We start from the raw sequence: 25310 nt of genomic DNA, 5'->3' as shown, positions 1-25310 counted from the left end.
CAAGTGGTGGACTGGTGCGCATGCCCACAAGTCCTTACTGGCCCACCGCTCACACAGGTTGAGCAGTGAACATGCACATACACGCATACTCCAGCCAGCCATTCACACAACCCAATTCTGAGTGGCCTAGTAGTGGGCCGTGGGCCGGCGGTTGGGGACCCCTGATTTAAAGGGTCCCAGAATGATCTAAATAGTTCATTAGCAGTAGCTTATAGTTGTATATAATGCACTCTAAATAAATCAAACTCACAGAGTGTCTTTAAATTAATGTATTTTCAATACATTTGGCTTGAGATTCAGTAAGGCACAATAAATGTATACAGTGCACTGATGACAGTAGATTCAGAATTGAACTTTTTACATATTTCAGTTGGCAAAATATACAAACAGAAATTCTACTGAAAAGAAATACTTGTGAAGCATTGCACAGAATTAATATCATCTTCTCTTACCCTGATTTACAGGTAGATACCACTACAGTTATTTCACATTTTTCTTCTAGTGGGATTTATCCTCTGGAAATATCCATGCAACCAGTAGAAGTGAACTACTGTTGACACCAGTGCTTTGTCTCTGGTAGCATTTTACTCCCTGTATTCAAGCTATTAAAATTTAGAAAATTAACAGTGCCGGATATAAAATAGTTTGTGGTACTGAGATTATTTCCCAATTAAAGGTAAAATAAACATTGCAGTGAAGGACGTAACTCTTTTCTTGTAATAACCAAGTTGGAAAGCTCTCATTTAAGCATAACTGGCCATGGATTTACATGTTTTAAGGTACCATGATCTTGCTCTTCCCCAACTTGTTCTTAATGTGCAAAACTAGAAAACTACATTTCCCCCACCTGAGAAAGGTGTCCTAAAACTATAAGAGGTGTCCAGCATCAGGGGTTTCAATGTGTCAAGGGTACCACAGCAGTGAATAAAAATATGTATGCCATGTTTGATCTCTAAATGAAATATGGCTCACTGGCTATCATTGCACAGCAGAGGGAGGAGATCAAAAACAGAGGACAGATATTATATGGGTCTGGGCAGAGGTGGTATTCAGCCAGTTCTGACAGGTTCTGGAGAAGCGGTAGTGGAAATTTTGAGTAGTTCAGAGAACCAGTAAACACCACCTCTGGTTGGCCCCGCTCCCATCTCTTCTCTGCCTCTTGAGTCTCAGTTGATTGGCTGGTCCTTCTTTTGTTGTCCTGCATAGGAGAACGGAACTGGAAAGCAGGTTAGTGGGGTGGGGAGGGAATGGGATTTTGCAGTATATCTTTCCCCTGGAGTGGGATGGAAATGGAGATTTTACAATATCTTTCCCCTGCCATGCCCACCAAGCCATGCCCATCAAGCCACACCACACCCACCAAGCTACGCCCACAAAACTGGTAGTAAAAAAAATTGAATATCACCACTGGGTCTGGGTAGTAGTTTTTGGTGTTAAAACATCACAAACTTATTCTGCTTCTCCTTTAAAGACTGAGCTTCTAGAATACAGCAGATTTGGCTTTAAGATTCTCACTCAGGGAAGCTGATTCTGGTGAAAGTTTGTACTGATCTAAAAACAGAAATTAATTGCCCAACTACATGAATACATTTCTCTGCCTCTGCATAACAAAGCTACACTATATAAAGGACATAAGTACAAATCAGACCATGGATGATGTAACAGCAGCACATTCAGGACTCTTACAGTGCAATGTCTCTCCATTATGGCATCATTAGAGCAAATGAGGAGATTGTGAATTCCTGAGAAAATTGATCCATGGTAGAACTGGGCTTCAGATTTTGTGGAACAAGCTCCTTTTTTGCTAAATCCACAAAATTAGGCACTTTCAGATATACAATTCTTTAAAAATTTCTCAACAATATTGTGTGTAAATATAAGGAGCAAGGACTATTTAAATATATATGTGTTTTCTTCTGTGTGACAATCAATATTTCAGTGCAAAAACAGTGTGACTGAATTGGAAGATTCGTCTGTGTTTTGATAGGATTACATTTAGTTAAAGGACAAGAAAAGAGTGCCTGCCCCTCCCAATTATTGCATAAGATCATAGTGCGGTCTCAAAAATTATTAGTCCTCGAGATTCAGATATTGATGAACTGGTGACTGCTTGATCACTTGGAGTAACTTCAGGATAATTCTTCTTAAAATAAACCTAAGAAAGAAGATATTGTATGTTAGATTTATGTGGTAGCTTATTCTGAAGCCTGTCACTTAAGGATATATATCAAAGGTAAAAATACACATTTCAAATCCTTTTATTTCTTTTTTTTAAGTAATAAACCTGCCTTCATTTTCAGCAAAGCATACATATTTCAACATATAGGGTCGCTATCCCACTAAAAGTGCTAATAATTCTGATCAACAGATAACTATCATTTGACATTAAACTGATAAATAAAATCCTTTTACTGGCTCAGAAACAGAGATAAAAACAGGGTGACAAAGCTGCTTCGAAATTTAGTGTCTGCGCAAGGGCTTTCCATTTTCACACATAAAAATAAGCACAATAGATTTGGATGTGAATATCAAGGTTGTAATCCCTGCATTTTACAAACTATGATTGACAAGCATTGAAAGTTCAGGATAGATGTATGAAATATCCCAGCATTTAATTTGCAATGTGGCAGAGTCACAGAGCTTTATAGAAATGTGATCTGGGGAAAGGGTGCCACAATAATGAAAGGGAAAGGAAAAACAGGAACAATGGCTCGAGCAAGCAACTTCTCTAAAATGTAAGATGATACCAAATAATAGAATAGTTCTTGGCTGAGCTTTTCAGTTCTTGAATTCTACCAATTTCGAGCTGAACTGCCAGAGATACAGGTTTCCCGATAAATGTATAATCAGAACATAAAGGAAATGAAATCCTGTCAAGTTTCACTGTTCCACAATCATCCATGTTCAGTAGTTGTATCATATCTCGGCTCCCTGACAGATGTGGGTAACAAAATGAAATAATGTCAAGACTTGCGTGCTCTTATCGGAAAATGTGTTTGGGTGAAAAGGGGCTTCAAAGGGTATTTTTTTCCCAGAAAGGAGAATGTCAAAGTTTTATTTAAAACACACAAAATGCACTATCTTCCACAGAGCCGACATATGTTATGAGTTAGGCTTAATCAGGGGTCAAACTTTTTAACAACCAGTTCTGTGGGCATGGTTTAGTTGGTGGGCGTGGCTTGGTGGTCATGTTATTGGTTGGGCGTGGCCAACTCAATATCACTCACATCAAGGCACGCATCTCCTCACCTGGCCTCTCATAACTGTCGTAAGTGTGAAAAATGGTCATAAGTCACTTTTTTCAGTGTCATTGTAACTTTGAATGGTTACTCCACACAAGTAAAGTACCAGTAAAGGAGGAGAAAAAAACTCCAGAGAAGTTCCAGAGACAGGAAGTCTAGTCCTACCAAGAATGTAATAAGGGTTAACGGAGAGGCAGTTTCTGTAAGCAATGCCAGAATGTTTCCTTCCTGCCTTCCTTACAGGATTAGGCCAGTAATTTCTTTTAACAACCAGTTCTCCGAACTGCTTAGAATGTTAACAACCAGTTCTAGTGAATAGGTGCGAACTGGTACAATCCCACCCCTGGGCTTAATATTTATGCTTTCTGCAATACAGTGCAGGGAGCCAGTTTGTTTGTAATTTATATCGCTCGGTGATGCTCCAGGCAAAGTTATAAATAAATTGTTCTTCTCATATAAAGAGATGGGCCACGGTCTAATACATGGTCTTTTACATGTATTTGACTGAGACATGTATGTTATGCAATTTCACTGTTGTTAGAAGTCGCCTTTCCACATCTTTAAGATGAAGGCTGCATTTAAATTCAAACCAGCTTGCCAACTTTTGGTGTGTTTTTTTTCCAGGATCTTATAAGTGATAAAATTACGAGAAAGGCCAAACTATTCTTCTCATCACTAGATTTATATGGCACAATAAGGTTTATTGCTGAAATGCCATTTCCAGAACAGTTCTTTTAGGCACCGGCCCTATACCACAATGATTGGCAAGCTCAATTGCAAAATCATCTTAAGAGTGTCAAACCTATTCTGATGTTCTAAGATCTTGAGAACTGGTATTGTATGTCCCTCAGAAAGATTAAAACTAATTTTTTTGTATTTCTTGTATATATGATTTATGAGCAAGATGTTCCTAACCTCTTTAAAAGAAATAAGAATAGTGTAAATTGATGATGACAGAATGTGAGGTGTTTTTTCTTTTTTTGGAAGAAGTTCTTACTGAACTTGAAATTTAAATTTTGCCTTACTGAATTGTGTGGAATCTAAGTTTGGTGGGAGTGGAAAATTTATTTCAAATATCCAGCACTTTGAACCAAACATCTCTTGTTCTAACCAGATATCTGTTTTTCAAATATTACCAATTTCACTGAGACTCCAGAAGAGTTATTATAGTTTATTTTATTTTTATGCTATTGTATTCTAACATATTTTGGCTTCATTATACTAAAAATCAAATAGTCTTATTTTCATTTTGTGTCTTGTGTTAGTTTGCTTCAGATGGATTAAAAGGCCTAGGAGAGTAGATTATAAAAGTGATTGGAAAGTGATATTCGAGGAATATTAGAATAACTCAGGGTAGCAGACATAGTGTAGGCATATATATTCTCAGATATGATCTTAGCAGATAGGTTGTACATTCAATATTTTGTGGTTCATATGATATCTAATTTAGAGAACCTGGTTTGGTTTTACCTGAAAGGAGTATTTTGTTGGGGTAAAATAATGTGTTTTCCTTCTTACTTTCTAAATGTGTCTTTCTAAGCAATCATCTTCACCACTTCCACTCCTGCACTTTCCTTTTTTTTCCAGGAATAAAGCTGACGATTGCCTATCCTTTGTGTCTGATTTTTTTTATCATGATGTCCACCATTCTCTTAAAATCATATGCCCCAATGATTGGAGAGTCATACTGTTTATTTAGAGCCAGTTTGATATAGAGATTAAGGCATCAAGCTAGAAAGCAGGAGTCTCTGAATTTTAGTACAGCCTTGAGCATGAAATCAGCCAAGTGACCTTGGGCCAATCACTTTCTCTGAGCCCTAGAAAGGAGACAATGGCAAACACTTCTAAAGAACCTTGGAAGAAAACTATAAGGCAGTTTTGTCCAGGTAGTCTCCTAGAATCAGACACAATTGAACAGAAGAAGAAAAAATGTTACACCTAAATAGGTAGGCTGCTTTAATGGCACAAATACAGTAGCATCAGAGTACTAAGAAATTGCTAGAAATAAATTTACACAAATATATATATTATTGAATATTTATAATCAGTAAGAATTTTTTCCTTTAGTTTTCTCTGTCCGTGCACAAAACCGCAAATTTATTCATCAAATTTGATTTCATTCATCAAATTTTCCTCTGCTTGTGTACAAAAATGAAGCTTTATTTATCAAAAGCAAGGGAGCTTGATGGAGCTTCACTAAATAATCCTGGATTTACTGAGAGGGAAAAGTAAATGAGTCCAGCACCACAACTGTGTATCATCTTCTATACAAATACAAAAGCAATCCCCAATCTTTTAGTGTACTGCATCTTACTGTCAAGTATATCCCCAAGTACTTGATCTTATTCGTGACCTGAATTTTCAATAGGTCTGCCAGTTCTTCCTTTTGTCTTGATAGCATATTCTTTGTCAAGATCTTTGTCTTATCTTTATTTATTTTCAAACCAGCCACCTTTCCATATGTCTCTATCTTTTCTATCAATTTTGATGCTGTTTCTAGTGGGTCTTCTAGAATAAAAACCAGATCATCTGCAAATGCTTGCAACTTAAATTCTTCCTTTTTAATTTTCATCCCTTTTATATTCTTTTTATCTCTAATATTTCTATTTAGCACTTCCAAAGTTAACACAAACAACAGAGGTGACAGTGGGCACCCTTGTCTTGTTCCTTTTCTTATATCAATAGAGTCTGTCAGTTCTCCCTCTATCATTACCTTTGCCGTTTGCTTATGATATATAGCTTCTATTGCTTGAATAGATTTTCTAGCAAAGCCCATCTGTTCCAACAGTAACAACATGAATCACCAATTCACATTATCAAACGCCTTCTGTGCATATAGAAATATCAAGGCCATTTGTTTTTCAGGATGTGCCTCGTAATATTCCAAAGTGTCCAAAATTACTCTCATATTGTCTTTAATTTGTCTCTTTGGCAGAAATCCATTTTGATCAGGATGAATAAAATTATTTAAGTATTTTTAAAGTCTTTCTGCCAATATTGAAGCAAAAATTTTATAATCTGCGTTTAGTAGGGAGATAGGTCTATAGTTCTTGATTTGTAATGGATCGGCCTCCTCTTTTGGAACAAGTGTAATATAAGCTTCTGACCTCTTCTATCCTCTTCTTTAACATAACTTCATTCATAACTTCTAGCAATGGAAGATTCAACGATTCTTGTAATGTTTTGTAAAATTCTGCCGGAAGTCCATCTGGGCCTGGTGCCTTTCCATTATTTTGCTTCTTGAGTGCTTCATTTAACTCCATCATCGTTATATTACTTTCTAACATTGTTTCAATCTCTTTAGGTATCTGGGGTAACTTAGCATTCTGTAGGTACTGTTTGACTCTTTCCTCATCAATATTCTCTTGTGTGTATAGTTTCCCATAATAGTCTCGAATGATTTCCTTCTTCTCTTTACTACCATAGCAAACTTGGCCTTGATCATCTATTAGTTGCAATATTTTCCTTGATTCTTTCTCCTTTCTCAATTTATATGCTAACCATCTACCTGGTTTATTTGCATCTTCAAAGTAATTCTGTTTAGCACCTCTAATTTTCTGTGCTAATTCTTCTTTTTCTATTAGACCCATTTTATGTTTAGTTATATCCATTTTTAACTTAATGTCCTTTTTCTGTGGCATTTTCTGTAGCTCTTTTTCAAGTCCTTTATACTCATCCTCTAATGCCTTAGAGGCTAATCTTTTCATGGTATTTCTTTTCCTTGTATAGTCTATTATCAAGCCTCTGGCATATGCCTTCGTTGTATCCCATACATTCTGGATATATCAAACTTAAACAGCAGATAGCGCTAGATTTGGTGAAATGGGAAAATTTACAACTGTCATTAATAGGGAGAATATCAACAATCAAGATGAATATATTACCCAGAATTTTATATTTGTTTCAAACAATTCCAATTAGGCTTGGAAAAGACTATTTTGAAGATTTAAATAAAATTGTGTTGAAATTTATATGGCAAAGTAAGAAAGCGAGAATAAAGTTAAAACTTTTGCAAGATGCTAGAATAAGAGGAGGATTTGGTTTGCCTAATTGGGAGTTGTATTACCAAGCTTCAAATTTGATGTGGGTTAAGGAATGGATAACATTAAGAAATACTAGATTGTTGACATTAGAAGGACATGATCTGTTGTTGGGGTGGCATGCTTTTCTATGATATAAAGGAACTAAAACACAGGGGTACTTTAGAAGACATTATATACGGGAGTCTCTGTGGTTAAACTGAGAGAAGATTAAAAGACAATGTTATTTGAAAATTCCAGTCTGGCTATCAACTATTGAAGCATTTTCTTATCCTATAATATACAAAAAGGAACAAACAGTTAGATATGGTGAAATATTGAATGAAAGGGGTGAACTTAAATCGATGCAAAAACTAGAGGAACAAGGTATAAAGATGAATTGGTTTTCATATGCGCAAATACATTCAAGGTATGATAAAGATTTTAAAACAGAAAGTTTCTATGATAAACTGACTGATTTAGATAAGATTTTGACAGGTACTGATTAAAAGGAGATTAAAAAATTGTATGGATATTTATTAGAAATTAAACTAGAAGAAGAACAAGTTAAAGAAACAATGATTGCTTGGGGGAAGAATTTTGGATATGGGATTGAACTAGAGAAATGGCAAAAATTGTGGTCTCAAAATTATAAAATGACAATGTCAACATCATATAATGAAAATTTGTATAAGATGTTTTACAGGTGGCATTTTTCCCCGACAAGAATAGCAAGAATGTTCAAGAATAAATCTGAAAAATGTTGGAAATGTCATCAGACACCTGGCTCATATTACCATATGTGGAGGACTTGTGCAGACGCTAAAAAATACTGGACTAAAATCCACACGTGGTTGGAAACAATGACAAAAAATCATATAGACTTGAAACCAGAGATATTTTTATTGGGAATTTTACCTGAAATATATAGTAAAGATTTGAAATACCTGATTGTAAATGTATTAACAGCGGCTAGGATTGTATTTGCTAAAAACTGGAAAAATGAGAAAATATCATCACAGGAGGAAATTATTAAGAAAATATTGGAATGTGCTGAAATGAGCAGATTGACATTTGAAATTAGAGAACAGGATGATAAACAATTTCATAAAGTTTGGGATCTAATTCTATCAATGGTTAGACAATAAAGTATAGTAACGAAATATGTAGACTTTTAGAAAATACTAAATATATAAAGATGTATTCTTTTCTTATTATATTTACAAAATGTTTTTAGGATAGATTTGGGATGATAATATGAATTGTCACAAAACAAATTAAGTAAAATATTATTATTTTCCAAAGCATGAATGAATAAAAGTATAGTCAAATGATTGATTAATAATGATACCAATGTATTTAACATTGGATTGAAAATATAAGATCATATACAATCTAATTGTAATTGAAGACTAAAAAATGAAAGCACAAAACAATTTGTAAACCAACCGGCACACTGTATGTATATATATGGAAGATGGCCTGATGTTTTTATGTTTTGTTTGTTTATGTTTGTTTTAAAAACCAATAAAAATTTTATAAAAAAAACCCCAATCCCCAATCATAGCTGCTTTCTGCGAATGGGAGCATATGATTTTCCACTCTGGGTATCTATTATTCCAAATCCCAGTAATAAAGAATGAAAAAAGGCTTTATAATTGAAAAGCTACAAGAGCTTTAACTATAGTGGAGAAAGTGGGATTTTCTGAAGCCCTGAATATGCTGCCTTGTGTGGAAAGTCAATCTTGAGACAAACTTAATTACAACATTTTGTAGAGGAAAAACGAGGGTGGGGAGGGGGGAAAGTGAAGAAAGGGACGTGCCTTACCTGTTTGGCTGTTTCTAGGATGGAGAGAGCTTCAGCCTTACCCAGTTGTTGAACCATCTTGTAAAACAGGCTCTCCTTTTCTTGCAGCAAAATGTATGGCTCATCATATTCTTTCAGGCGTCCCAGATCTAAGACCTGATGAGTTGGCAGAAACAAGTTGCTTAATAAAGGTGAATTTTGGCAGCAGCAACAGGCGTCTTCATTCCACTTGATTTGCTCCGACTCTAGCACATATTTACCTGGGCTCGGTGGATACTTAAGCTATAATTAATAGGGGAAGTAAGGAAATGAAGATTCTCTATTTTTAAAAAAATTATATTTCTACAGTGGCCAGTATGCTTTAATTTTTGTAAAAAGAGTGAGGTTGCTGGAAAGGAGAATGAAGGCCCAAATCTTCATTGACAAAGTTTTGATTAGGAAGCGGAGCTTAAGGAAATACCACCAAGGTCTTTTTGACAATACACAAAGACTTGTACAACACAAAGAGACTGGACACCCAGCCAGTTGTTAAGGAGACTCAAGTGGCAATCACAATAGTCTGCAATCAAATGTTCAATCTTTCTTTTTTCAGGTGTATCTATCAAACAGTTCTAACTACCCACATTTACCCAAAAATAGGACCAGGTCTTATATTAATTTTTGCTCCAAAAGACGCATGAAGGCTTATTTTCTGGTTAGTTCTTATTTTCAGGGAAATTCCGTACTACATGTGTCCATCTTGCTGACTATCTTAACTGGGACTTATTTTTGGAGTAGGGCTTATATTACGAGCATACTGAAAAATCATGCTAGGGCTTATTTTCCGGTTGGGTCTTATTTTGGGGGCAACAGGGTATCAAGCATACCACCAATGAACAAGGAAATGCTGTTTCTCAGATGTGTAAGATTATCCCCATCCGCCACAACTTGTATGGTTAAATGCAAGAGTTGTTGAAATTATCCAGCATTGTGGTTCTGCTGCAGAGATTCTGTGCATGTTCTCCAATAACTTCCAGCTCTTAGGATGCCATCTAAAACTCACTTTTTTTTTTTTGCTATGGCCTATGGAATATAACTTCTCTAATTGAAAATCCTCACTATCACTGAATCAATACGATACTGATTTGCTTGCATGCATTGCACAAAAGTCTACAACACAAAAGTCTGTGAGGAGTAGCGGATCAAACCAAAATTACACACATTTTAAAAATTAGCCTATTTGTTTAGAGGTACCTGATATTCACTCCTTTTTGGGGGTGGTATCTTCATGGCTACCTTACCTTATGAAGCCCCCCATGGAAATGTTAGTCTCATTCATAAACTGGCAATGTTTCTAGACACCATTGTGAAGGAGTGGAAATGCCAGGAAATTCAAGGTCAGGAAACAAACATTTCAAAATCATTAAAAAAAAAACAATATAAAAGTGCTACAAAAATGTTCAGAGGTTTAATAACAGAACCTTGAATTCTGTCAAAGTTTTCATCTGCCCCATCTTATAGCCAACAGAATCAAGGCAGAGTTATTTTAAGTTGTTTCTCATGCTTTTCATTTTCTTAAGACTGAGTTAGTGTTTCTCCTCCCTTAATCATCCATTCCTTCCCTAATCTCTGCTCAACAATCAACATGTTGAAAGGAAGACTTAGTGATTGCCCTGTTTAGTGACGTAGTGATTGCTCTATTTAGGAACTGCTCAGTGTTACAACAGTGCTGAAAAAGTATGACCAATCATCTCTTGACTGTTGCAGTGTCCTCACAGTCAAGTGGTCAAGATTTGGGTACTTTGCAATCTGCAGGTATCTGCGTTCATTGCAGTGTCGCACAGTCACATAATCGCCATCTGTATGTTTCACAACTGGCTTTCAACAACAGAATCAATGAAGATGCTGGCGGCCAACTTACAACTTATGGTTACGTGTTGTTCTCAAAGGCCCATGAGGACTTGCGTAATGACTGAATGGGAAGTAACATCGTAAGTCTGTGTGTACAAGTGATGTTTCACTTATCGACCATGATGCTTAGTGATAGAGTTAGCAATTGTGGATGGTAAGTGGAGACTACCTGTAAATGCTTCTGCCTTATTTTCCCCGCAGCTCCTTCATGGAAAGCCCGCTCACGCTGAACGGAGCTCCAGAAAGATTAACTTGCTGGAATAAATGTGTAGCTTCGCCCATGTGATTTTGAAAATATATGACACAATTTGCCTTCCCCCAATGAAAATAAGTTGCTTGCAAAAAATTAAAAAATAAGGATGGTTTTCTGAAGACCCATGAATGGAGTTATGGTCATAAAAATTTAGTAGCACTTGACACTTCTTTTTCAATTACGTTTTAAAGAGAGAGAAAACAGCCAGTGAAACAGCAAAAGAGTCCATTGGAAATAACCCCCACATCCTTACACACCTCACAACAATATTGTAACATCCACACAATCCTACATATGCTGATGTGAAGTAACTCCCATTGTTTCACCTGGCAAGTGTGCTTAGAATCACAGTCTAATTAAGGTTATTCATTTAGCAATCCACTTTAATATTATATGACACTGCAAATATTCTTGTAATCTCAGGGCTACTATTCTCGACACAGATTTAAATTCCTTCTCTTTATTCTGTTTTATTTACACATACAAGAACACATTACCAATCTTAAATTCATTGCACCCTCATTGACTATGTTTAATTATAATTAAAATCACCTTTCTGAAGGGTTTAAAGATAACCGACTTTCATCTGCAGGGCATCAGCACAACAATCAAGATGTCCTATAATTTTGCAAGCCAATTTAGATGCCTTGAATGTGTAATTTAAAAAGCAAAGCCCTTTATTGAATAACCACTCCCTTAGAAATGAAAGGGGGGAAATCCAGGCTTTAAATATAGGCTTCATCTTTCCAAAGAGTGAAACGTTTTCACTTTGCATTAAATAGAGCATAACACGCTTTGCATGAAAATAAGCCTCTGTGTGGCTGCAGTGGCCACCAGTTCCTATATACATCTTTCTTAAGCTGTGCTTTAAAAAAAAATCCTGTCCTATTATTTTTGTGTGAGTGTGTTGTGCTTTCAGCAACAAAGGAGCAATGCTATTAATTACATAATATGTGGCCATATGCCAGCCTGCAAAATTGCAATAAAACAGAAAGGAAAAATATTAAACACACAGTAATCACGGGATCACCCAAAGCCTGAAGGTCTTCAAGGATATACAGTGTGAATTAGATTAACAGAGTTGGAAGGGACCTTGAAGGATCCTTGGAGGTCATCTAGTCCAACCCCCTGACCAAGCAGAAGACCCTACACCTTTTCTGACAGGTGGCAGTCCAGTCTCTTCTTGAAAGCTTCCAGTGATGAAGCTCCCACAACTTCCGAAGGCAAGCTGTTCCATTGTTCTTACTGTCAAAAGATTTCTCCTTATTTCCAGTTTAAATCTCTCCTTGTTCAGTTTCCATCCATTATTCCTTGTCTGGCCCTCAGGTGCTTTAAAAAATAACTCCTAGCTTTTTGTTTCTTCATCCTCTCAGCTAATTAGTGCATTAGGGGTGCACACGCATATGTTAGGGGCACGCAAGCATGTACATGCTCAATCACCCACCGAAATGGTAGCGACCAAGGTAGGAACCCACTACTGCAATTAACCATCCATTTGGTTTAAATTTAATTGTGATTATGATCAGGGGTGGGATTCAAATTTTTTAACAACCAGTTCTATGGGCATGGCTTAGTTGGTGGGCATGGCTTGGTGGTCATGTGACTGGCTGAGCATGGTCAACTCAACTTCACTCACATCGAGGCATCTCCTTGCCTGGCCTCTCATGACTGTGGGGATGCTGCAACAGTTGTAAGTGTGAAAAACGGTCATAAGTCACTTTTTTCAGTGCCACTGCAACTTTAAATGGTCACTCCACACAAGCAAAGTACCAGCAAAGGAGGAAAAAAAACTCCAGAGAAGTTACTGAGACAGGAAGTCTAGTCCTGCCAAGAATGTAATAAGGGTTAACGGAGAGGCAGTTTCTGTAAGCAACACCAGAATGTTTCCTTCCTGCCTTCCTTACAGGATTAGGCCAGTAATTTCTTCTAACAACCATTTCTCCAAACTGCTTAGAATGTTAACAACCGGTTCTAGCGAATAGGTGCGAACCTGTAGAATCCCACTCCTGATTATGATGAACATTGAGGGAATTAGGTATGTCTAGTCTAACAAAGAGAAGGACTGAGGGTGATAGTTTAGTACTTGAGGAGAAGAATGGCCTGACTTATTCTCCAAAGTACCTGAGGGCAGGACATGGAAGTAATGGGTGGAAGATCATTAAAGAGAGATTCAATCTAGAATTTCCCAAGAGTGAGAACAATTAATCAGTGAAACAATTAATCCAGAAATTGTGGGTGGTCCTTCCCTGGAGGTTTTCAAAAAAGAGACTGGACAGCCATTTGTCCAAAATGGTATAGAGTCTCCTGTTTGAGCAGGAGTAAAATCCCAATTCACCAAGTAGATATAGAGGAGGAGGAGGAGGCTATTCAGGGAGCTGAATATATTTGCAGAAGGAATTATGAAATGGGCCATTAAAATGGTATTGTTTATTTGAAATTGATTAGGATATTAAAAGAGCACAAAGGCACACCACACAGCAGGCACAATGTGCTATTTTCCACATAGATATGTTTTTAAAATAAAAATATGTATTTTCAGAAATATAATTTTGGCTAGCACTTTATTTTTAAGGATTAAAACATTCACAATATTTGGCATATTTTGCATATTTGTTCTGGCTGGCATCTTGTGAGTGTAATTCTGTCAACTCTTGAAAGTAAAGTTGCTTCTATTTTATGAGCCCAGGGATTTTTAGGGTTTTGGGTATGCATCAATTGACAATAAAAGCTCCCCTCCTCAAATTCCTTCCCACACCTTGCTAACTGTAAACTTCAAAATCTTATTTTAGGTATGATATCTGCAAAACACCTATCATTCTTAACATTTAATGTCATAATTCATGAAGGGTAAGCTAGATTTGACTTGGTGAATTACATGTTTAGTTGGTGCAATTTGCACATAAACTGTTCAACTATAGGTATTTTTTTCTTCTTATCAGAAGATGTAAATTTGAAGATTACAGACAGAACCTTAGAAAACACCCTCACAGATGAAGTTAGGAGGACATCTGAAGATATAAATGAAATCTTATTGATGCTTAGGTTCCCACACTGGGAGAAAGGGACCCCAGCTTAGGTGAGCTAAATTGATGACTATTTTTCAAGGATATACCTATACATAGAGCATGGAACAGTTACTGCTGTTGAGCCAGGTACCATCTATTCTACATCTCTGCATTTGATTTTTCTTGCCTAAGTGTAAGACCTTACTTTTCTCACCACTTAATTGTATTTTATTGGATAAGTCCCAAAGTTCAAGTCTGTCAAGATTGCTTTAGGAACTTGAGTTTATCTTCTAAAGCATTGGCTATTCCCCCCCAACTTGGAGTCACCTGCAAATCTGATGAGTTTCCCATTTACAGCAATATACTCTGCCTTATTTTGAAGATCACCATACACATCTTAAAGGTCGGTAGTTCGGTGGTTCGAATCCCTAGCACTGCGTAACGGAGTGAGCTCCTGTTACTTGTCCCACCTTCTGCTAACCTAGCAGTTCGAAAGCATGTAAAAAGGCAAGTAGAAAAATAGGGACCACTTTGGTGGGAAGGTAATAGCATTCTGTGCACCTTTGATGTTTAGTGATGCTGGCCACATGGCCACGGAGATGTCTTCGGACAGCGCTGGCTTTTCCACTTTGTTATGGAAATGAGTACTGCCCCCTAGAGCCGGAAACGACTAGCATGTACGTGCGAGGGGAATCTTTACCTTTTATACGCATCTTAAACAAACAATGAAATACTGTAACTATGCTACAAAGTAAGGAAATCTGTCTTGAACAATGTACAGTATTTCAATTCCCTATAGATTTGTTCATAGTGCATAGTTTATTTTGCTTCAAAAATTTAGATTCAACAATATACAGGAAACCTTGCTAAAATTTAAAATAGATAACAGCAAACATGCAAATTTTAGTAAAGAATATGGATCCTAGAGAAAATTGTACTGTTCCTTCAAATATTATTGACAAACACCATCCAAGCACTCTTGGAGCTCAGTTCTGAAGAACTGCACAGCCCGACTCAAGCAATTTGTGGTCCACCAACCCTAAAGCAGCTCAGAACTACAACTCATGATTTTTCCAATGCTCGTGGGACCTTCACTTCCCAACAAGAATAAAAAAACAGGATTTATCACATAAAATTCCCGGCCTTTTTCATTTTTTTATCATTCATAATTGTGGGTCAGGGTTTTATTTTTTATAGCCATTCCACAGACAGTATGAACAAATGTACCTGTCAACAGTGGTGTCCCCCAAGGCAGTGTTCTAGGACCAACTCTTTTCATACTCTACATAAATGTCCTCTGTGATCATATCAAGAGCAACTGCGTTCTCTTCGCTGATGATGTAAAGCTATTCAACACCACAGACAATACTTCTACCCTTCAAAAAGACCTTGACTATGTATCAGAATGGTCAAACAAATGGCAACTTCAAATCTCAACAAATAAATGCTCTGTCCTACATATTGGCAAAAAAAAATCAGAAAAAAAATACAGGCTGAATAGTGAAGACCTTGTTGATGATCCAAACTCTGTCAAGGATCTTGTAGTACTCATCTCTAATGACTTAAGTGCTAGAGCCCACTGTAACTACATAGCCAAAAAGGGGTTAACCTAATCTTACGTCGCTTTTTCTCTGGTAATATTACACTACTAACTAGAGCATACAAAAATATTTGCTAGACCAATACTCGAATACAGCTCATCAGTCTGGAACCCACATTACACATCTAATATTAACACAGTTGAGAAAGTCCAGAAATATTTCACAAGAAGAGTTCTCCACTCCTCGTTGCAGAATACCTTATGCCACCAGACTCAAAATTCTAGACCTAGAAAACCTAGAACTACGCCGCCTTTGGTCCAATCTAAGTATAGTATATAAAATCATACATTGCAATGTCCTACCTGTCAATGAATACTTCAGCTTCAACCATAACAACACAAGAGCACACAATAGATACAAACTCAAGGTTAACCACACCAAACTTGATTGCAGGAAATACGATTTCAGCAACAGAGTGGTCAATGTCTGGAATACTCCACCTGACTCTGTGGTTTCTTCTCCAAACCCCAAAAACTTTAACCTTAGACTGTCTACTATTGACCTCACCCCTTTCCTAAGAGGTCTACAGGGGGCGTGCATAAGCACACCAATGTGCCTACCGTCCCTGTCCTATTGTTTCTTTTTTTTTCTTATGTGTACCCATGTATTCATAACTATGTTTTTACTTATACCTATTATCTTGTAAGCAATTGACAAAAATAAATAAATAAAAATAAAAATAAATAAATAAATAAATAAAATAAAACTTGCCAACATGAACCTATACTGTGAAGAGACAAGAGCCAAAGAGATCATGTGATTTTCTTCAATGTATTTACATAAACATAAAGTTCAGCAGAAATTTCCATCCTCTGAGAATTGTTCTGAGGTCTGCATATCTTTTGAAAATAACTCGCTGGAATGAAATGGTTAAAGAGAAGAAGGTGGGAGCAGGCAGGCTGTATGAGCAACCTATGTGAGGTCACATCACAGATGTTGAAGAAGAGCCTTCGGCAAGGGATAGGTACTTCTATTCCAACAAATGCATATATAAATTATAATCAAAAGCTTAAACATCAGCCAAGTTTCTGACATTCTTGCTTAGTCTGAGAAAAAACTTAGTTTCAGGAACCAAAGCGATGAGAATGAAGGGAACCTACCTGTAACAACTGTTGTAAAGTGAAAAAAAAATGGGGCAGAATCCAACCATTAACTATTTGTATTTAATTTCTTTGTCATCAAATTACACCTAGATGGGAGGGCTCATATCTTCTGCACAACTTAATTTTTTGTTTCAGTAACTGCCACAGAATGCAAAATCTGCTACATTCATCATACAAATGACACCGTTCCTGAGATACAAGATGAGACAAAAATAATCTGAAATGATAGGAAGGCAGTAGTATTCCAACAGAGAAGCTGAACCAGAGAACATGATTTGAGTACTGGATTTCACATAAATGGTGTGACCTTTTCCTGAAATATCGATTAGGCTATTCACCAAATATGAACAAATGAGTCTTGAACATGAAAGTACTTAGCTTTCTCACTTAGCTGCTACCTTAGCCCTCACTTTTGGCTTCTTGCAGCTTATACTAAGAGAGCTTAATCAAAACTTAAAACAGTATCATCAGAAGGGGTGATTTAGGAAGCAAGGCTGAGGTATGCAGGTAGTGATTTCCCCTCCCTATCCCCTTTGTATGAAATGAAATTTCTCTTATAGTTATTATTGTACATTTGTCAATAATTATGAAGTCAGTGAGAGTGGAGAAAAAATCCACTTCCTTGAACTTATAGAAGTGCTTGTCCTGCCAAGAAGTTTAAATGGTCCAGTTGACTAAGCATATCTATAATTTTATAGATAATGTTTACAGAGATAAGAGTTCAGAGCAATGTTTCTCCTTCCCAGTTCAGGATAGGGTAATATTCAAGAAATTCTAAACGCCTTTGACAGCATAAATGGTTAAGCAGTTAAGATAAATTCTTATGACAGAGGTAGTTGGTACAACTTGATAGTCACAAGCTAAGCTATACCCTGAGAGGGAGGTTTTTCTATAAATCATGGGAAATTTTTTGCTGCATTGACCTCCCCAAAAAAGTAAATATATTTTTTTTTCTTCTATGACTATTTTTTTACTGCAGAAAAGTTTAATATACCTATTTTAGAGCAATAAACTTCCCTATGTCTTTCTAACCACGTAAAAAACAGAATTTTTGAAAGGTATAATTTTCTTAGGTCATTCAATCTTTGTAAGAAATTGGTGGGACCTCTGTTGTATTCCTGTGTGAATGTGATAAATTATGAAATGGAATGAAGAAAATTACATGTTTTTGTCTATTTTGTGCCAATGAGCTGTTATTCATTAGAAAACTATAAGGCTGGTTTTCTTTAAGAGGCCTGTTATTCATAAATACACAATTGATGAAAGTAATGTAGAGCCTTGATTTCAATCAATCTGAAGTTATCTATCCAAATAGATCTTTGGAGTGCTCACATAAAACACAGGAGTCTGATTATTATACTAGAGTTTTTTGTGCATTATTCTATAAGTACATCTTTAATATTATTTTTCTACATACTTACAAACTGTAGGTACTGCACCTTGAAATAAATTTAAGAATAGTATTTTTTTTAATGCAATTCTTTGATAGGAATTGGATCTGCTCACCCTTGGGATGATCTATGATTATCAGAGCAGCTTTTCGTCTTCAGTTTAAATCATTTCCATGCTAGCCTCACAGGATACAAAAGAAACTGCTTGGAAGAATAACAACTGTAGATTATCAGCCTGTGGATTTTCAATTTCTAATATCTCTAAGATATCAGAATATCTGTTTGGTTAGTATAGTTACTCCCACACAAAGGATGCTCAGGCCATAGAGTTGGATGTTTGTTTTTTAAAGTATGCATATACGATCCCTTAAATTAAAAAAAAAGCCTTTCCTGTTTTGAAATTCCACTGAAATTTGTTTAATATTAGCAATTGCTATGGGGACTAAAGCAAGATTGCAATATACCTCAGTGATTGCTACAACTGCTGCAATCCTAGAGGTTTCTCTGTGTTAGGTAAAACGTTGAGGAAGAAATTCTCCAGTGAGTTAATCAGCAAAATCCAACACAGATTCACCACACAAATTCTTTTCTTCTAGCCAGGAGATGTTATCAAAACTAGGGTAACTCCTGGGTACACCCTTCACAATATCTGTAAACCACTTCTTCTCATTCACATTCTGTGTTTATTTATAGATTTCCTTCAAATTTTATAATGTGGTTAAACTCTAGAATTTTCCTCCTTAAATAAGTAATAAAATGTGGTAGAACAGACGGGGTTTTGTTTTGCTTTGTTTTTTTGTCATAGCATAAAGGTAACAGGCCTATAACAAAATTAGTTCTGATTGAGCAACCTATCAGCCCAGCACATAAATAATAATGATCCTTGACACAACCACCAAGCTAAAATTGTGAGGAAATCAAAGGTCATCCAATCCACCAAGGCATTCCAAAAGCTTGATATAAAAAGACACAATTCGACTTGGTAGTTAAAACTATAATGAAATGTAGTTCACTTCAGTAAAATACATTCCCCAGTGTAGGCATTTCCCCACAAGGCACCTGGCTCAGAAACAGGAAATCAAATTTGCCATGTGTGCAAATGAGTCTAAACCTCTGGGCAAATGAAGAAAATTCAGATCAGAAGAGAACACTCCCCAGGTATTTAACAGGTATTTAAAAGAAACTGAAATCATGAAACTAGAAATCAGATTGTCAGTACAACCAGACCAGAACTGGAACAAAACAGCTGCTCTGAATGTATAACTGAACAGTCCAACTGGACAGTTGATTTCCATCTACCCTAGTCTGTGAAAAGAAAAAGATCTTAATGGTCCCATTTGCACTGATGACTTTAATTCCATAATATTTGCTATCAACTCAGATCAGTCATGTGACCAAAACCTAAACAAGTAACAAGTCTTGTCTGGAAGGTATCCTGTTCTTATAGCTGTCTATAAGCCACTGTGGGTAATCAGATACCCCAATTACTCTGCCCTCTAAAATAAGTTTCTTTTCCTCTTGCACAACTTGGCATTAGAAGGAAACCCTTATTCATATGTACCTCTGGTTTTGGGCTTTGCAAATTGCAATACACAAGCAAAGGGGAGGAATCAATGCTAACAACATAAAGATGATAAGGGATCTGGAGGTGAACTCATATGATGAATGGTTGAATGAGCTAGCCTATCAAAGAGAAGGATTAGGGATGACATGATAACTGACTTTCAGCATTTGACAGGCTGTCAGAGTGAAAAGAGGATTGTTTTATTTTCCAAAACACCAGAGGGCAGGACCAGAAGTAATGTTGTTAAAGAGAGATCCAACCTACTGTAGAATTAAGGAAGAAACTTCCTGACTAAGAGAACAATTAATCAATGGAATAGCTTGCCTCTTGGAGTTCGGGATATTCCATGGGTGAAGTTTTCAAAAATAGACTGGACAATCATTTGACCAGGATGGTATAAGGTCTCCTGCCTTGGGCAGGGGGTTGGAGTAGAAGACTTCCAAGGTCCCAGCTGTAGAGCTAAAACCACACCTAGAGTACTGCATCCAGTTTTGGTCACCACACTATAAAAAAGATGTTGAGACTGGAGACTAAAACATATGAAGAACAGTTACAGGAACTGGGCATGGCTAGTCTAGTGAAGAGAAGGACCAGGGGAGACATGATAGCAATGTTCCAATATTTGAGGGGCTGCCACAGAGAGGAAGGGGTCAAGCTATTTTCTAAAACACCTGTAGGCCAGGCAAGGAACAATGGATGGAAACTGAACAAGGAGAGATTTAACCTGGAAATAAGGAGAAACTTTCTGACAGTGAGAACAATCAACCAGTGGAACAGCTTGCCCTCGGAAGTCGTGGGAGCGCCATCACTTGAGACTTTCAAGAAGAGATTGGACTGCCATCTGTCAGAAATGGTATAGGGTCTCCTGCTTGGGTGGGAGGTTGGACTAGATGACCTATAAGGTCCCTTCCAACTCTGACTATCTGTTATCTGTATGATTCTATGTATTATTATGGAAACAACAAATAGTATACTCAAGCTCCCAGGAAAGCAATGGCATCATGTTGAGCAACCTTGAGCAAAAATAAAATCACTGCTTTATATAACCTTGGTTTAGTATATTACAAAGGCATGGCATTGCAATGTTGTTGATAAATACATATGGATGACCTTCTTATTTTTCCCTTCCTTCTAGGTTGGCATGTTAGCCTGAGGCTGCATCCCCTAATTAGTTTATAGATATTTTGATTGCAAATAGCATGCTAAAGTCATGCTAGCATATTCAGGCAGGGAAAAATGTGTAATGGGTTTCTCTGGACCCTTTTAAAAAAAATTGAGGTCTTCCATGAAGAGCAAGCAATAGGATCAACAATGATATACGAATGTCCCAAGAAAGGACACAGAAAATTAAATTGGAGATACCACCTTTTGTCTCAAAACATGTTAAGAACAGTTTAAGATGATATACTCAAAACAGCAATTTTAAAAAAAAATCAATTCAATGAAAGAAAAATATTCCAGTAATATTAAAAATGTGAATTTATTAGTTGTTTCAAATTAAATCAATAAGAGAGCATGTAATTTGCAGACGTTACTATGAAGGGCTGGAAAAGAATTGTACTGGAAACTTTTGGAAGATGAGCTCCATGTATCTAATTCCATATACAGTATAAAACCAAGGTTTGACTTTATATAATATCAGCCTAAGCTGTTAAAAACACAGTAGGCAAGAACAACTCCAAAAGTTTAATCATAAATATCTGGATCAAGGAATAACCCATAATAATGGGCTCTTCAAAACAATTGTCTCTCTAGCAAAACAGAACACTTCAACATCTTAATCTGACCACTTGCACATTCTAGCAGTTTGTAAACACTACTTTGAAGAGTGAACAACATGCTACCTTAATGAGGTAATGCATAATGTCAGAAAGATACATAATTTGTTCTAGGAACTTTTGGAAGATACTGATTATATAAACCCACATCAGCAAGTGCTCAGATTAAATATCTGTGTCTGAAGTTTTTTTAAAAACAACAACAACAAAAAACCTCTAGACCTCTTATCAAGTGTTGAAACAATTGTCTACCAAGTTCAGTGGAATCACGTCATGAAAGAATGGCTGGGTTGTCAGTCATTGTTTTACAGTTATTCCATTCTGAATGTTGGTAGCAAGATATAGTGGCTTGGGCTCCACGATCCTTGAGATCCAACTTTGACCTCAATATTTTTGAATCAGATAACTGATCTGTTACGTTTGGAGAATAATGGAGACCAGACATCTGACCAGTGACTTGTTTAAGGACCAATCAGGTGTGCAGGCTTTCCAAACCTGCTTTGCATTTGGGCCTAGTTACTTTTTATTGATTCACAACATGATCCATACAGTGACAATATCTCACTCACTTGACAACTTCTTTTGCATCAAATTCAGCTGAAGAGGTCAGTTAAATGAGTGCTTGTCTAAGGCTAATAAACAGAAGTTCATTCAGAGAAAGCAACTGTTCAACGCAGCTCTTCAGGTGCCACAGTAGTGACATTTCCTTCTCAAAGTAAATACACTAATGGGAAAGATGCTGGAAATGTTCTTCAAGTTAGAATTAAAGTTCAATGAGCAACAGCCATTACAAAAAGTTGACATCTTTAGATAGTGAACTAACTGCACTCTCCTATAAATCTAGTTAGTAACATTTTTGTCTAGTCATCTTTATATTAGATTATTAGAGTATGGATTCTTCAGGTCTATTGCTGATAACTGTTCAGACTTAAATGAAAAAAAATTACATCCTCCACTATGTGACACTCAAAATACATTTCATTAAATTGTCTTAAACACCCTCAAATTTAAAAAAATGTCATTGTTCTCTTCAGTGATCTGATTCTGATATGTATTAGTAAATTAATTCTCTGTTCCACAATGCATGTTTTGTTGAAGTGAAATATATGAGATCTGGGAATACATCTTAATGGAATGTACTTTCAAATGGAGATGCCCTTATTTCAAAAGTCCTTTGTCAAATAATTATATACTGTGGTACAGATTTGTTTTGCTGATATTACCATTTTGTATAATAATAATAATAATAATAATAATAATAATAATAATAATAATAATAATAATAATAATAATAATAATAATAATAACAACAACAACAACAACAACAACAACAACAATAACAATTTGCCTGTAACAAAGAACTGGTGGGATCATAAGCCTGAAAAAGTGGTCGAAAATGAGCATGAAAAACTACTGTGGGACTTCCGAATACAGACTGACAAAGTTCTGTAACACAATACCCCGGATATCATGATTGTGGAGAAGAAAAAAGTGTGGATCATCGACATTGCCATACCTAGTGACAGCAGAATCGATGAGAAACAACTTGAAAAAGTCACCAGATATCAGGACTTGAGAATCGAACTGCAGACACTCTGGCATAAACCAGTGCAGGTGGTTCCAGTGGTACTCGGCACACTGCGTGTTGTGTCTAAAGACCTAGGCAAGCACTTAAAAACAATTGGAGCTGACAAGATCAGCTGCAGAAGGCCACCTTACTAGGATCTGCTCGCATAATCCGCCAATACATCACACAGTCCTAAACAAGTGGGAAGTGTTTGACTAGTGATTTGTGATATGAAACCCAGCATGGTTATCTCGTCTGCTGTGTATACTGTCATTTTTGTGTATAATAATAATAATAATAATAATAATAATAATAATAATAATAATAATAATCAAAAATGAAGGAAGAAAGGAAAGGAAAGGAAAAACAGGTTATAGTTGGATAAATAAGGAATATGTAAGTGGCACATAAAGTAAGGTTTTTACGTATTTAATTGATTAGTTCTAAATGAGTATATATGATATTGCTTTTAAAAACTAACAATTAGAATTAAGCGCAATAGAATATAAATATCAGAAACAAACTTATGGAAACAAATACAACTTGTTATGAATCTATAAAAGTAACTAGCATAAAATGCAAAGTAGGGTTTGAAGGCCTACACACCTGATTGGTCCTCAAACAACGAACAGGGATTGGTCAGGATGAGGCCACTCCTGATTGGTTATTATTTGAACTTATCACAAAGGTTATTGGTTAATAGGGTAGCAGCCAACCCTATAAAAGGGTTACTGCTGCCCATAGAGTTGCTCTGTTCTATTCCTATTCCTGTTATTATTAAAGAGTTGAAGTCACTGGTCAGATGTCTGGTCTCCTTATTCTTCGAACATAACACTGGCGACAAGGTGGGATGCGGAGACCGAAGAGCTGACTGATCTACAGAGCAACCAACAGAGCACATGGTCGAACACGCACCATCAACGGCAATCATGGCCAGCGGTGCCGTACCACCCGCTCCATTCAACCCAGAAACCGAAGACTGGGAGTCATACATGGATAGGTTCCAGATGTTTTTGGAGACCAACAACTTGAAAGATGCAACGGCCAGCAAAAAAAGAGCTGTTTTTCTAACCCACTGTGGGCCTACTGTGTTTAAAATGGCAAAGTCACTTGCCAAGCCAGCCGAAGTAAAAGCAATGGACTGGGATGTCCTCGAGCCTTTGCTACGGGCCCACTACGCGCCCACCGTGCCAACATTAGTCAGAAGGCACGAATTTTACCAGAGAGGCCAGCGGAAGGGCGAAAGCCTTGCCAACTACGTCGCAGACCTTCGAAACCTTGGAGGCCTCTGCGAGTTCTCCAACTTAGAAGAAGCCCTCCGGGACCGCCTAGTTCTGGGTTTAGAGGATTGCACAATCCAGAGCAAAATCATGGCTAAGGGGGACATCAGCCTTACCGATGCCCTTAAAGAAGCCTCGGCAGCGGAAGCAACTAAGAAGTCGGCAGCACGAATGCGCCGTACCTGACATACTTTCAGACAGGCAACTAAAATCACTTAAATGAAATGGGTGGTGTAAAATATGATGAATAAATAAAAGTAAAAACTAAAACAATGCAATCATGAATGTTTAGAAAGTGAGAATTTGTTCTGCAACTTAAAACAATAAAAACTTAGTACATAATAAAAGCATTGTTCTTGAAGATAACCAAAACAGCCCAACTTCTCTAGAAATTCTGCTGCGGTAAGTTTGCACTTTTGCACCTAGAAATTATTTTTATATCCCAATAGCGGAAAGTAAACAAAACAAAACAAAAATCCTTAAGACAAAACCAAAGCAACTTGGTCAAAAAATCATTATGATATCTATTCCTCTATATCCATCTATGGATCGATCCAGGGGTGGGCTTCAAAAATTTTAGCAAAGGGTTCTCTGTCCGGTTGCTGGGTGGGCGTGGCTAGGGTGGGTGTGGCATAGTTGGCCTCCTGCAACATGGCAGGTGGGGGCATTTTTGCCTTCCCTGGGCTCCGGAGGTTTTCCTCGAGCCTCCAGGAAAGGGAAAACGGCCTCCCTGGGCTCCGGAGGCTCTCTGGAAGCCAGAAACGGGCCCATTTCCACCTTTCCCAAACTTCTGGGAGGCCTGTTTTTTCC

At 36.9% G+C, this 25310-nt stretch overlaps 1 protein-coding gene across 3 annotated transcripts in view; it reads right to left on the bottom strand.

Annotated features, from left to right (window-relative positions):
• Positions 1-255: 255 nt before the first annotated feature.
• Positions 256-25310, bottom strand: part of ABCC4 (ATP binding cassette subfamily C member 4 (PEL blood group)) — a 197318-nt gene continuing 172263 nt past the window's right edge. For all 3 annotated transcript variants that reach the window (XM_026668980.2, XM_087967376.1, XM_087967375.1), the window contains 2 exons: positions 9090-9224; positions 256-2155 (listed from right to left, as the gene is read on the bottom strand). In XM_026668980.2, coding sequence (XP_026524765.1) covers positions 2048-2155; positions 9090-9224 — 243 coding nt within the window. In that variant the 3' untranslated portion in view covers positions 256-2047. The remainder of the gene's footprint in view (positions 2156-9089; positions 9225-25310) is intronic.

Source organism: Notechis scutatus, chromosome 5, assembly GCF_049901735.1.
Source record: "Notechis scutatus isolate UNSWTSFEM ecotype Mainland chromosome 5, rNotScu1.2, whole genome shotgun sequence".
Lineage (NCBI taxonomy): Eukaryota > Metazoa > Chordata > Lepidosauria > Squamata > Elapidae > Notechis > Notechis scutatus.
Note: the sequence above shows the minus strand (reverse complement) of the source record. Positions and strands in the feature narration are given on the sequence as shown.